Source organism: Astyanax mexicanus, chromosome 20, assembly GCF_023375975.1.
Source record: "Astyanax mexicanus isolate ESR-SI-001 chromosome 20, AstMex3_surface, whole genome shotgun sequence".
Lineage (NCBI taxonomy): Eukaryota > Metazoa > Chordata > Actinopteri > Characiformes > Acestrorhamphidae > Astyanax > Astyanax mexicanus.
In genome coordinates, this window is record NC_064427.1 from 20822357 (window position 1) to 20835791 (window position 13435).

General features: G+C 38.6%; 1 protein-coding gene across 1 annotated transcript in view; it reads left to right on the forward strand.

Annotated features, from left to right (window-relative positions):
• csgalnact1a (chondroitin sulfate N-acetylgalactosaminyltransferase 1a) overlaps positions 1-12971 on the forward strand; it is a 45352-nt gene extending 32381 nt beyond the window's left edge. Inside the window, exons 6-9 of the mRNA XM_007228828.4 lie at positions 3657-3835; positions 4513-4607; positions 5948-6029; positions 9594-12971. Coding sequence (XP_007228890.3) covers positions 3657-3835; positions 4513-4607; positions 5948-6029; positions 9594-9883 — 646 coding nt within the window. The 3' untranslated portion in view covers positions 9884-12971. The remainder of the gene's footprint in view (positions 1-3656; positions 3836-4512; positions 4608-5947; positions 6030-9593) is intronic.
• Positions 12972-13435: the final 464 nt, after the last annotated feature.

The window sequence follows — 13435 nt, forward strand, 5'->3', positions numbered from 1 at the left end:
ACTATTCACTACGCTGGAACTGCAGTGTGTTAAACACATGTTCTCTTGCTCATCTATAAGTCATGGTCGGGGGTCACATGACCGGCAGCCCCCTGTCGTGGTGAACGCAGGGCTGTGTGATCTGCTCTGACGTTCAGCGCATGAATAATGTCCTTTCATTTACACACCTAACAGCAGCCCCAACACACACACACACACATGCACACTGAAATATTCACACACTGAGGATCAGAGTCAAACCTCTCACTGCAGGAATCTGCAGGAAACATGTACCCTATATAGTGAACAGAAGTGCTCATCAAATCACAATCTCCTACTTTTGTGTCTTATATAGAACCCTATATAGGGAACAGTAAAACCCCTCCTGTCATAGTGTAGTACTTTGTGATCCTATATGAAACCCTATATAGGGAACAATTCATTGTATGCCTTATATAGAAATCTATACATTGGAACCCCTATATATTACTCTATATATTGGCACCCCATTATATAACTCTATATAGGGAACAAAAAAAAGCCTAATTATTGTTTTTCACTACATTGGAACCTATATATAACTCTATACATTGGAAAACCCCTTTATAGACATTTCTATAGGGAACAGAAAAAGCTCCATTATTGTCTTTCAATACATTGGAGTCTCTGTATAGGATGTGGTACACATTGAACCCCTATATAGAATTCTATATAGGGAACACAAATGTCCCATTGTTGCCTTTCAGTACATTGAAACCTCAATATAGAACTTTTTATATATCGGAACACCTATATACACCTATATATATCCTTGTATAGGGAACAGAAATGCCACATTATTGCCTTTCAATACATTGGAACCCATATATATATATATATATATATATATATATATATATATATATATATATATATATATATATTTCTATATATATAACTCTATAAATAAGATTTCATATATAGCTAAAATGGTAAAATAAGAAACACAGGCTTGCCTGGGCTGAGCAGCACTGCCAATGGACAAAACTGTGTTTTAAAACTTTTGACTGGTAGTGTTTCTGTATAAGTGACCCGGCACATCATCTGCCACGCTTCAGAGTGGTCAGAGCGCCTCAGGCTCTCCACCCAACACACTGCCCCCATGATTCATTTATGAGCACACGCTCTATTAACTCCGCCCCCCGCTCGGCTCAGCGCTGATATCCCAGTCTGTGTGATGTGCTAACAGAGTTATCTTCAGTCCGGCTGCGGCGGAACGCTCCGGCGGCACTGATCCGCTTTAAAGAGGCCTGAACACACATCCGCCCGGCCAAGGTGAATCAATAACCATGAATAATTTGTGTTCATTTGAGAGGAAAGGGGAGAAACGAGTGCGCACACACACACACACACACACTCTCACAAACACACACCCATCATCTTCATCCAGAATACTGATGCTCAGAGAACTGTCCAATCTTATTCACACTGCAGTGAACTGTGAAGAACCGTAGTCAGAGGAACCCTTTCCCGTACTCAACACATTCAGTTCAGTACCGATACAACTGGAACAGGGACCTGTGATTAGGAGGCATTCATGTTCCCTATATAGAGAAATTTAACTGTTCTATATAAAAATAAAAATTTTACATAGGACTCCAAAGTAAGGGTGCTTTCCTGTTTACTAGGGGCAATTCTGTTCCCTATATACAGCTCTGGAAAAAATAAGAGAGCACTTCAGTTTCTAAATCAGTTTCTCTGATTTTGCTATGTATAGATATATGTTTGAATAAATAAACATTGTTGTTTTATTTTATAAACTACAGACAACATTTCTCCCAAATTCCACTTAAAAATATTGTGATTTAGAGTATTTATTTGCAGAAAATGAGAAATGGCTGAAATAACAAAAAAAGATGCAGAGCTTTCAGACCTCATATAATGCAAAGACAAAAACAAGTTAATATTCGTAAAGTTTTAAGAGTTCAGAAATAAATATTTGGTGGAATATCCCTGTTTTTTAATCACAGTTTTCACAGCATCTTGGCATGTTCTCCTCCACCAGTCTTACACACTGCTTTTGGATCACTTTATGCCAATCCTGGTGCAAAGATTCAAGCAGTTCAATTTGGTTTGATGGCTTGTGATCATCCATCTTCCTCTTGATTATATTGCAGAGGTTGTATAGTGGTCCAAAATGGGAAGCCTGATTATGGAGCATTTCTGTTCCCTGTATAAAGTTCTACATAAGGTGATCAAAAATATGAAATATTAATTGGGGAGCATAAGCATTCCCTAGTGTTTTATATAGGCATCCAAAGTATAAAATCATGATGAGTGGGCATTTAATTTCCATATACAGTATAATGGTTTATATTGGGTTCCAAGTCAAATCATTTTTAAAGGAGTATTTCTATTCACTATATAGGGCGCTATATAGTTTTACAGTAGGACATTGTGATCAAGGGACATTTCTGGCCCTTATATAATGTTCCATGTAGTGTTCTGTTCCTCATATAGGGTTCTAAAATAGGAAACTGTTATTACTGCTCACCTCTGTTTCCTCTGGAGGGTTTTGTACAAGGGTACAGGGTAGGAAACAGGAAACTGTTCCCACTATTGGGGTTATCTCTTTGCAGTTCTTCTCTAGACAGTAGAGAGAGTTACTCCAACAAAAGCAGAATAAACTCTTTTTAATCCTCTTGATTTCAGTAGAAACAATGATTAAATTGTGTTAAAATATACATAGATAGATAGATGTGTGGCTGTAGGGATGATGAACGCTCCTCCTGAGCTCCAGCTGTGAAGCTCCTCTGCTGGGAATTATGGGATGGAGATGGATCTCCTTTATGGAAGAGCTCTTAATTAAGCATCCCGCTGCCAGCCTCAGGACCATGAAAAAGGTAGACCAAGTGTTTCCAATAAATTGGCCAGTGAGTAAAAGCAAAAAGTAGGTGTTTCTAATAAAGTGGCCAATCAGTGGAAGCACAAATTAAGGAAGTAGGTGTTACTAATAAATTGGCCAGTCAGTGGAAGCACAAGGTAGTAAGTAGGTGTTTCCAATAATGTGGCCAGTCAGTAAGTGGAAGAAAAAGGTACAGGACAAGTGTTTCCAATAAATTGGCCAGTCAGTGACTAGAAGCACAAGGTAGTAAGTAGGTGTTTTAGAAAAAGTGGCCAGTCAGTAAGTGGAAGCACAAGTTGGTAGTGAGTAGGTGTTTCCAATAAAGTGGCCAGTCAGTAAATGGAAGCACAAGTTGGTAGTGAGTAGGTGTTTCCAATAAAGTGGCCAGTCAGTAAGTGGAAGCACAAGTTGGTAGTGAGTAGGTGTTTCCAATAAAGTGGCCAGTCAGTGGGTGGAAATAAAAGGTAGCAGCCAAGTGTTTCCAATAAAGTGGCAAGTCAGTGAGTGGAAAAAAGATAGTGGCCTAGTGTTTTCAATAAATTGGCCAGTCAGTGAGTGGAAGAAAAAGGTAGTGGCCAAGTGTTTCCAATAAAGGTACCAGTCATTAAGTGGAAGCACAAGGCAGTAAATAAGTGTTTCCTATAAAGTGGCCAGTCAGTGGGTGGAGGATCAATTTATATGGGTGTTTCTAATAAAGCAGCCGGTCAATGAGTGGTAGAACAAGGTAATGCATAGGTGTTTCTAATAAAGTGGCCAGTGCACTGTGGCTTACCTCTGGCTGTTCTTTCCTCAGGGAGCTGAATTTCCGGAACTTTACCCTGATCCAGCTGAATGAGGAGTTTTCGCGTGGGCGTGGTTTGGACGTGGGTGCTCGGGCGTGGAAAGGTGGAAATGTTCTGCTCTTCTTCTGCGACGTCGACATCATCTTCACCTCCGACTTTCTCAACACCTGTAGACTGAACACACAGCCAGGTAAGAGAGAGAACAAGAGAGAGAGAGAGAGAGAGAGAGGAGAGAGAGACAGAGAGAGAAAGAGAAAGGATTTCAAAGGCAACATTTGTGTAGTGAACCTCCTGGTGAGAGATTGTAGACTTCTAGATATGCCTTTACTATGCACACAAACACGAAATGTTGCCCAACAGTTTATTCCCAATTTACATGACTGATGCAGCATTACCGAGTAGCATCACAGCGCTAATGCTCGGAGGAAAATGCAGCGACTCGGTTCTGATACATCAGCTCACAGACGCAGCCTTGTGCTGATCAATATCACCCTAGGAGTGATGAGGGGAAAGAGCACCATCCATTGTACCCATCCAGAGAGACCAAGGCCAATTGTGCTCTCTCGGGGCTCCGGTAGCTGATGGCAAGCTGCATGAACAGGATTCGAACAGGCAGTTGGCAGTTGACAGACTTTTAAGAGTCTTTTAATTTCCCTCCATCTATACTGTCTATCAGAGAATGTTCTAGGAATGTCTCTAATCAGATTGTAATATTTGCAACACTTGCTTGGCCTGCAGTATAGTTGTACATTACTTTTCACTATTATATAAACTAATCGCTTGCATATAAGGTTTTATTCCATTGCATTATTTTCTGAACTAGCATTTTCAATCTGCATGCAATTCTTGTCTTTGTCTTTGTTTCAGGAAAGAAAGTGTTCTACCCCGTTCTGTTCAGTCAATACAACCCAGCGGTGATTTACGGCAGCAGAGAGCACGTCCCGCCCATCGAGCAACAGCTGGTAATTCAGCTTTCCTCTTATCAACATGCTGGAATGCTCTGTCATGTCACATGTGATTGATTACAGGCAGGGATGTGATTAAATACATCTTGCAATTACAAAAATGCTGCGTTTACATTCTGGAAGAGTGCAGAGAAAAAGGTAAAAGTGAGGCAAACTGAGGGATTAAAGAGTTTTACAACATACTATCAGTATTCTGAGGTCGATTTCCACACACACAATGTTTCTGACACTTTAATTTAAGCCCAGAAAAGAACAAAAAACCCACTGACTTACAAAAATGACAGTAGAGGTCAATGGGCTGCAGTTTGACTCATGAGTTACACTCATCAGATAAAAAGTAGTGAATCTGCACTCAGAAGGAAGTGTGTGTGACAGCAGTGCTGTTCAGAAGAAAAAATATACATGATTATAAACATACCAGACGTCTCAGCATGTAAAAGAGAGTTGTAGAGGTTCTTAATGTTCCCCCTGTGATAATCAATCAGATCCAATAGAAACGCATATGTTTTTTATAATATAACTATAGATTATACAAAATGTGTGGGATGGGCTCTGGGTGGTCCAGCGGTCTAAAATGCTTCCACTATGATCAGGAGATTGCTGGTTCGAATCCTGGTCATGCAGCTTGTCATTAGCTGTCAGAGCCCCGAGAGTGCACAATTGGTCTTGCTCTCGGCAATGCTGCATCATCAGCAGCAGTTCAAAAAAAGAGGCAGAGTCTGACTTCACATGTATGTATTGTGTTGTGGCATCACCAGTAATGGATATACAGCTGAGTAGCTAAATTGGGAGAAAAATGGATGGAAACTACAAATAAATGTGTAATAAAAAAAATAAAATGTGTGGGATGCTATTCTATTGGACGCTCTATCAACACTGCTACCGCACAATCTGCAGGAACTGTTTGAGAATATTGGAGCTGCATGGACCTGATGGATTACTACAGGAAAACCATTAGGAACCTCTATAATTCTCTACAGGCTGAGACGTCTGTTGTGTTACACATTCGTTACACATGCATTACACACTAATTCTGTATGTGTAGCTCAATAAATTTTACCCATATCAGTCTGAATTTATTATAATTTATTGTTCCTGCTAATCTTTATCTACCTTCTGCAACTTATCATTTCTTGCTTTAGCAACTAACAGTTACCATCTCTATTTGAGATGCTTTATAAAAGGAGCTTTTCTAATTATTGAGAAATGATAAAAAATAATTATATGTGTTCATCAATAATAGATCATTCTGGAATTGTCCTCTAAGACTAATGTAAATATGATGAAATAAAGCAGAGACAGAAAATGAAGCCTTTAATTGGGTTTTCTCTCTGCAGGTCATTAAGAAGGACACCGGCTTCTGGCGGGACTTCGGCTTCGGAATGACCTGTCAGTACAGATCGGATTTCATCAACATCGGTAAATATACGGCGCGTCAGCGGAGAAACGCAATTATGCGCTCAGGCTTGTGAAATGTGAAATGTATGCAAATTGCTCAATTAAACAATCATTTCCATATCCAGACTAACTGGATGACTCTGACTCTGAGGGGTTATAGCGTAGACGTGATGGATGAACAGCTATATTTTTATCCGTTTTTTAATGAACAACAAGTATTTGTTCATTGTTGCTTCTGAAATCAAGGTTATTTAAAACAGAGTTAATCCTGCTTTTGTTGGAGGAACTGTTTCTACTGTCCAGTGAAGACTTTATACTGGATTTGATTGTGTTCAGACACAAGATTAAGCATTAGTGAACTCAAATAAAAATGTATTGGATAGAGCTGCTCCACAGTGTCTCAATACTGGGAAATTCATACCCCTTTATAGGCCATACCTGGGATTAGGCATAGTGCCAATAAGGGGTGTGCAATTTGGCCCAAAAAAAAATAAAATCACAATATTTCATGGTATTTTTGTGATAAGGATACTCTTGGCGATATGGCAAAACACTGAATTTAAAAAATATATTTTAAGAATACACTACTGCAACAAAATGAGAATTATTTTTTTATTATTGCATAGGAAATGATATGATATGGCACACCCTCATCTGAGTATACAATTTAAAAATACAAGAATTTTATCAGATCAAGTCAATGATCCAGAATGTCATCATATAAATAATGCACTCCATATATCTCCATATATCCAGGATTAAAGTAAAATAAAAGATACTAGATAGATATAATCTGTCTCTAGTAGATATTTAATAGGGGTGAATTTTTCTTTTAATAAAAACAGCAAAAACAAATAGCACCCTGATGTGATAATTAGGGGTAGATTTAGGACGATATTGTTTAGGATATAATATCGTTCACCATATTTAAAAATGTTAAAGATATGATTCAATATGGAAAACACCTAGTGCCAGTGTTTATTTATCTGCTTCAGTGAGTCCTATTCTATTGGCAATAGTTCTCTTCTACAGGGCAGAGAAACATGCTGTGTGTATCTGTGCATTTGCACGTCTGTGTCAGCAAAAAAAAAAACATTTGGACACAAATTTTAGTGCCCTATTTTAGCAATCTTTAGATGAGCTGACAGTTTAGTACCTGTTGGTATATCTTTGCTATTGTAACAACGGGAAAAGTAAACCTTGTGTGACTTTCAAAAGGCATCTACTAATTCTTTTATTTAATTATGGGTGTGTTTGTTTCGGGCGTAACGTGAAATAATCCAATCAGTGTGTCACTTGCTCATCAGTCCCTTTAAGAGACAGGTGTGCTCTGACTTTGGCAAATTGCTATTTTAGTGGCGCAGCTACCTGGACGTGTCCAACACTTCTCAGCAGAGGAAACTGACCAGTTGGCTTCTTCATCTTCTTCTTATTATTATTCTCACATCCTTTTTTATAAATTGCTACTCCTACCACAGTTTTTGATATAGAAACATGGAATTTTGCAGGATGTTGGACAATCAGATTAATACATCATACGTATCATACATAATACATAATTTTGGCTTGGACATTTCCCCATTGGAAACCATTCAAAAGTGTCTGGAAACTTAAAAAAAAAAAATGAAATGCCTTAACAGTTGAGTTTTTTTAGCTAGAACTGTGATAATTGGTATACTCGTAGAACAAATTTAGTATTCTGTTTGTTTTTGATTTTAAAAGTTGGGTTTTACAGGGGTGAGCACACAGTGCTCCTGTTTTGCCAAGATAGCAATGAACGCCTGACTGTTGGCATCTGTCTTGGTTGTACTCGGTCAGTGGTGCACCTAATTTCATGATCACCACGCCCATCAGTGTAGACATATTCAGAAACAATGTCGCTATTTGAACAATGCAGGTAGAAGCTGTAAAAATAGACTGTTGACAGGGTGTAAGATAGCAATAAGCATCCTGATATGCCTTGATAGGGCCTGTAGTGTAGTTTGTGTGTTTCTGATAAAATGGCCAGTCAGTGCAGATACTGCTTGAATGAGCCTCATAAACAGCCCCTCAGGTATTACACGCACGTTTAGACCATCTGCATCCGATTGGCTTTCAGTCCCAGTTGTGCCGTATGCCATCTGCAGCCTCACGTCCATCACTGCAGCACTTTCAGGATGTTCTGACGGACTGAAGGCGGGGATTTCTCCGGCTGTAACGGGTTCTGCTCCAGCTGATGGGAGAGCGCCAGGTCATGTAGATGAATCCGGGCCATTAGTGTCGTGGTCTGAGCGGCTGCAGGCTGACGCCAGGAGAAAACTGGCAGTAAAGGCATCATTAGCCAATTGGGGCCCATCTGCTGGTGAGGAAACACTGCGATTTCCTGAGTTTGTGCTGAGCGATTAGTTTAGTCTGTGCTCCTCTCAGCACAACACCCACACTTATCATCAATCAGACGCCGCCAATACTTCCAATACGCCGCTCTTCCGCTCTTCTTCCAGACCTTTTCTCTCTTCTGATGGGAGTTCGGTGCGACTGCAGTGATGAGGAGACTGAATTCATATTCACAGCTTTTACAGCTCTTTCGGAGCATAGAAAACACTTTTAAACACTGTAAACCAACAAAGATCAAATAAAAATAAAAGATAAAAAGGTGGGGTTAAGTGCTGGATGAAATGGGCTACATCACAATATATTATATACAGACTTCAGTTTCTGAATCAGTTTCTCTGATTTTGCTGTTTATAGGTTTATGTTTGATTAAAATGAACATTGTTGTTTTATTCTATAAACTACAGACAACATTTCTCCCAAATTCCCAATAAAAATATTGTCATTTAGAGCATTTATTAGCAGAAAATGAGAAATGACTGAAATAAAAAAAAAGATGCAGAGCTTTCAGACCTCAAATAATGCAAAGAAAACAAGTTCATATTCATAAAGTTTTAAGAGTTCTGAAATCAATATTTGGTGGAATAATCACAGTTTTCATGCATCTTGGCATCATTTTCTCCATCACCAGTCTTACACACTGCTTTTGGATAACTTTATGCCAGTTCAGTTTGGTTTGATGGCTTGTGATCAAGCATCTTCCTCTTGATTATATTACAGAGTTTTTTTTTATTTGGTAAAATCATAGAAACTCACCATTTTTAGGAACTGCTTGATTTTTCCTGTTTTGTTTGGAAAAGAGACTGAATCATATAATTGTTTATAATATTCCGAAAATGCATTAGCTATTTTCCTAGGATAGGATATTAACTTATTAGCTGATGGGCATGTGACTTTTTGAACTGTTCGATCTGCCCGCATTTTTCTTAACTGAAATGCCAGAAACTCATCATTTTTAAGTGGTCACTTTTTTTTCCAGAGCTGTATTTTTATTTTCTTTATTTTGGTCGATATACGATACGATATAATTCCAATATCAATATGAACAGATAAGGGGCACATGCTTGTTCTTTTTTTTTTTACTCAAATTATATGTATTAAAAATGTATTAAAATGAGTTTATTCTGCTTTCTTCCTTAATTGGTGCAGTTTGTTTAATCAGATTTTAATCTGTAATCTAATTGTAATCCGTGGTCTCTGTTTTTGTTCTGTTAGGTGGTTTTGACGTGGATATTAAAGGCTGGGGCGGCGAGGACGTTCACCTGTACCGTAAATACCTGCACAGTAACCTGCTGGTGATCCGGGCGCCGTCACGCGGACTCTTTCACCTGTGGCACGAGAAGCACTGCGCCGACGAGCTCCCGCCCGACCAGTACAAAATGTGCATGCAGTCCAAGGCCATGAACGAGGCGTCGCACGGCCAGCTGGGAATGCTGCTGTTCCGACACGAGATCGAGGCCCATCTGCGGAAACAGAAACAGCGTGGCGCCTCCAAGAAGGCCTGAGATACCACATGCCTCGCCCTCAATCACACGCCTCAATCACACTGATTACAGCCTTTATCGGAGGCTTATTGTGTCTGTGTGATGAGTTGGACATGGTGTTAGCATCATGCTAACTGTTGAGGTGTTTGCTTCCATCGCTTCTGTGGTCAGTCAATGACATTTTGAGCCAAACTGTCGCTTTAAACAGACGAATATTTGGAACATAGACTGTGTAGAGCTGGACAGAGCATCGTCTCTCAAAAGTAAAGTCACCACAGGTCGGGCGCCCCCCTGCTGTTCGGCTGCAGAAAGCTGTGTAACCCCACCCATCCCCATAGGTTTCAATGACAGAACAGACAACTTTCAATCACATTTTTTTCCCAATATACTGTAATTCTACCTCCTTTATTTAAATGTAACAGCTAGTGTAACCTCTTTTCATTGAATGAATGGAAACATGCATGGCTGTTTATAGTGGGAGGAGAATGGGACTGATTGACTGGAGAAAGTGTTGAGTGTTAATGCACCCGCCCCCGTGTGGCCTTCTGTAGAAATGCAGCAATCAAGAAACATTGAAAACATTTGATCAATGTTTAAATATGAAACACTGTGTTCTTCTTTCAAGCATCTGAAATCTATGAAGGTCACAGTTTACAAATACTTAGCAAACAAAAAAATATATATTTTGTTTTTTTTATTTTGTTTTCCTTCATTTCCGAGAATTATTTGAAAGTTTTAAATGCAGTATTTTTAATAATTTATTGAGTATAAGCTTTCCTGTGTTAAACGATATAGAATACAGCGAAGTCCTTTGCACAAAATTACTCTCACATCACACCAGCTCTGTTCTTACCAGTACCAGTCCATTTTGCTTTTATGCAAATAAGCTGTTGCTGACCACACCCCATGTTTACACTGAGTGTTTACCACAGGTTAGTGTTAGCTTATGCTAAATGGCAAAACACAAACAAGCTAGTTCATGCTTAACCGCGACAGAAACACAAAACTCTTGCCACAGACAGTAGGTACACATCCCTCCCTCGGAAGAAGTCTGCTGGCTAATCCTGCTGTGTACTGTCTGAGGTTCATAACCAGCAGATCAACATTTAAATGTTTCTTCAAGTGACCTAGTGGGTGGGGCTCTGGTGGGGGTTGATGGTTGAGGGGTGGGGCCAGGGTCGTTTTCCTGAAAGCAAACTCTTTTAGCTGATTCACAGAAAACAGATGGATGGACTTTTTTAATGAAAAGAAACTATAACTGAGAACGGCCTGGCTAAACCATCCAGTACCGAATAGCAATGAGATAAGTATTCAGTACTTATTTAATTTACAGAATTCCAGCATTCATGTACAGTAAAAGTACCTGCTGCTGAGATCTTGGTGCCGGATTCAGCTGGAGACTTTCATAAATATTGTGGAGTTGATGCCTGAATTGTTTATAGGTGTTTTATATGGAACACGTGAAACAATAATCTAGTCCCGATGAAGATGCTTCATCTAAAAGATGACTGCAGTAGCAGTTTAAATGACGAGTGGTTCAAAGAACTACAATTGTATGCTTATTTTATTTCCTTTATTATGTTTTTCTGGTTAATAAAATGGTTGACCAGAGATGATAGCTGATCAAGCATAGCATTATGACCACCTGTTTTCCTGTATTTCACCCTGTTCTTCAATACTCAGGACCCACAGAAGAGAAAACCACCACAGAGCAGCTATTATTATTATTATTATTTGGGTGGTGGGTGGTTATTCTCAGCACTGCAGTGATTAGTACTGATCAGCATGGTGGTGGTGTATGAGGTGTATGAAGTGTTTTTGCTCCCAGTTACCTTGAGATCATTTACGAACACATACCACATACCAATATCTGCTCTGTGGTGTTTTTCTATCCTGTGAGGACTATATAATCATCGGAGCTGAGAAAATGGTTAAGCATCCATGCAGACAATCATTTCAAATAATTTACTAAAAAAATATATATATATATGTTGCAGATAGATACGGCAGATAGAAATTAGGCTAAAATCGATGCAGTGTTCCTTTTTCAGTGTCTTTGCTATCGTAATGATGGGAAAAGTACATCTTGCACAGCTTGAAACACAATGTAAAAGGCATGTACTCTTAATTAACCTGAAATAAACCAGTCAGTGTATCACTTGCTTATCATTCCCTTTAAGAGCCAGGTGAGCTCTGACTTTGGCGGATTGATATTTTAATGGTGTAGCTACCTAATGGTGTGTTCAACGCTTCTCAGCAGAGGAAACTGACCTAATCGTTCACGCTGTGAAGGAGCTCCAGCAGCTCATTTACGTGAACAGCAATTCTATTTTATTTTTTTATTTAGTAAAAAAAAATAGACTGTTGGTGAGGTGTAAGATAGCAATGATCATCACAACGCACCTGGCACAGGGTTTAAGATAGAGCCCTATAAATATGTTATGTGATGGTATTCTATCTTGTCCAATAACTGGCAGAGCCTTGTAAAATTTATTTTCTGACTAATGGAAATCCATCACAGTCCAAGTGTCCTGTCAGACAGCCGCAGTGTTTAAATATGAATATCATGAAATTAATTTGAGATGAATTGTAAACAGCAGTGTTATTTGAATCCTAGACTTCAAACAAAGTGGATTTCTCATCATCTGAGCGATATTGTCCGAGACTCAAAGCTCAGAATGCTGTGTTTAATCCAATATGTTGTGTTAATAAAAGAAATATTTATATTAATTATGTTCATTTTGTGCACAATCAGCTTTGAAGCCTCAGAGACTGAGAAAAAGGAACCGTTGCAGACTTAAAATATGCTGAAAAATCCAAAACGCAGCCTGTAGGCCTTTGGACTTTAGAATTAAACTTATTGTATAGTAATAAATGCATTTTTTATGAAGCTCAGTTCAGTTCTGAATCCACTTCCACAGCGCGGGAGTGTATTAAACACACTGTGTGATGTTTAAAAAATGTCAAAATGTTAAAATATTAAATTGTCTAGCAAAGAATATTTTTTTTTTTTTGTAAACTGAATGATTATGCATTTTATTATTGTATTTAAGAATAATAATCTAGATTTATTATGGACGGAATTTTAAATAAATTACAGCAAACTGAATGACTGTGTTTCTTCACTCTCTTTACTCTCTATTTACACTCAAAGTGCATTTATAAAATATAAAATGCATTTTTTGGAGCAGCTGGGAAGCTTCAGCTTCAACCTACAAGTATAGAGCTACAGGATCTACATATCCAGCTGTAGCAACATCTGTGGGTAAATGTGCTGCTTAAATGTCCTCTTTCTCTCTAATAATGTTTTCAATCTAATGTCATCACTACATTCCAACTATCAACTTCTTTGTGCTTTATTATTATATTTTATTACTATGTATAAGTATATTTACTGTCAGTATTGTTGCCTAAAACATGTAGCTACCATCCTTCTCCTCTAGGTGGCAGCAGAACTCTACTGCACCATCTGTATAAGGGGTTATTTAATACACAATGTCAGAATACAGTAAAACCAGAACCAAATATACACCATATAAACAGTTGATTGAATTCAGCATCTAGTCCCTATTA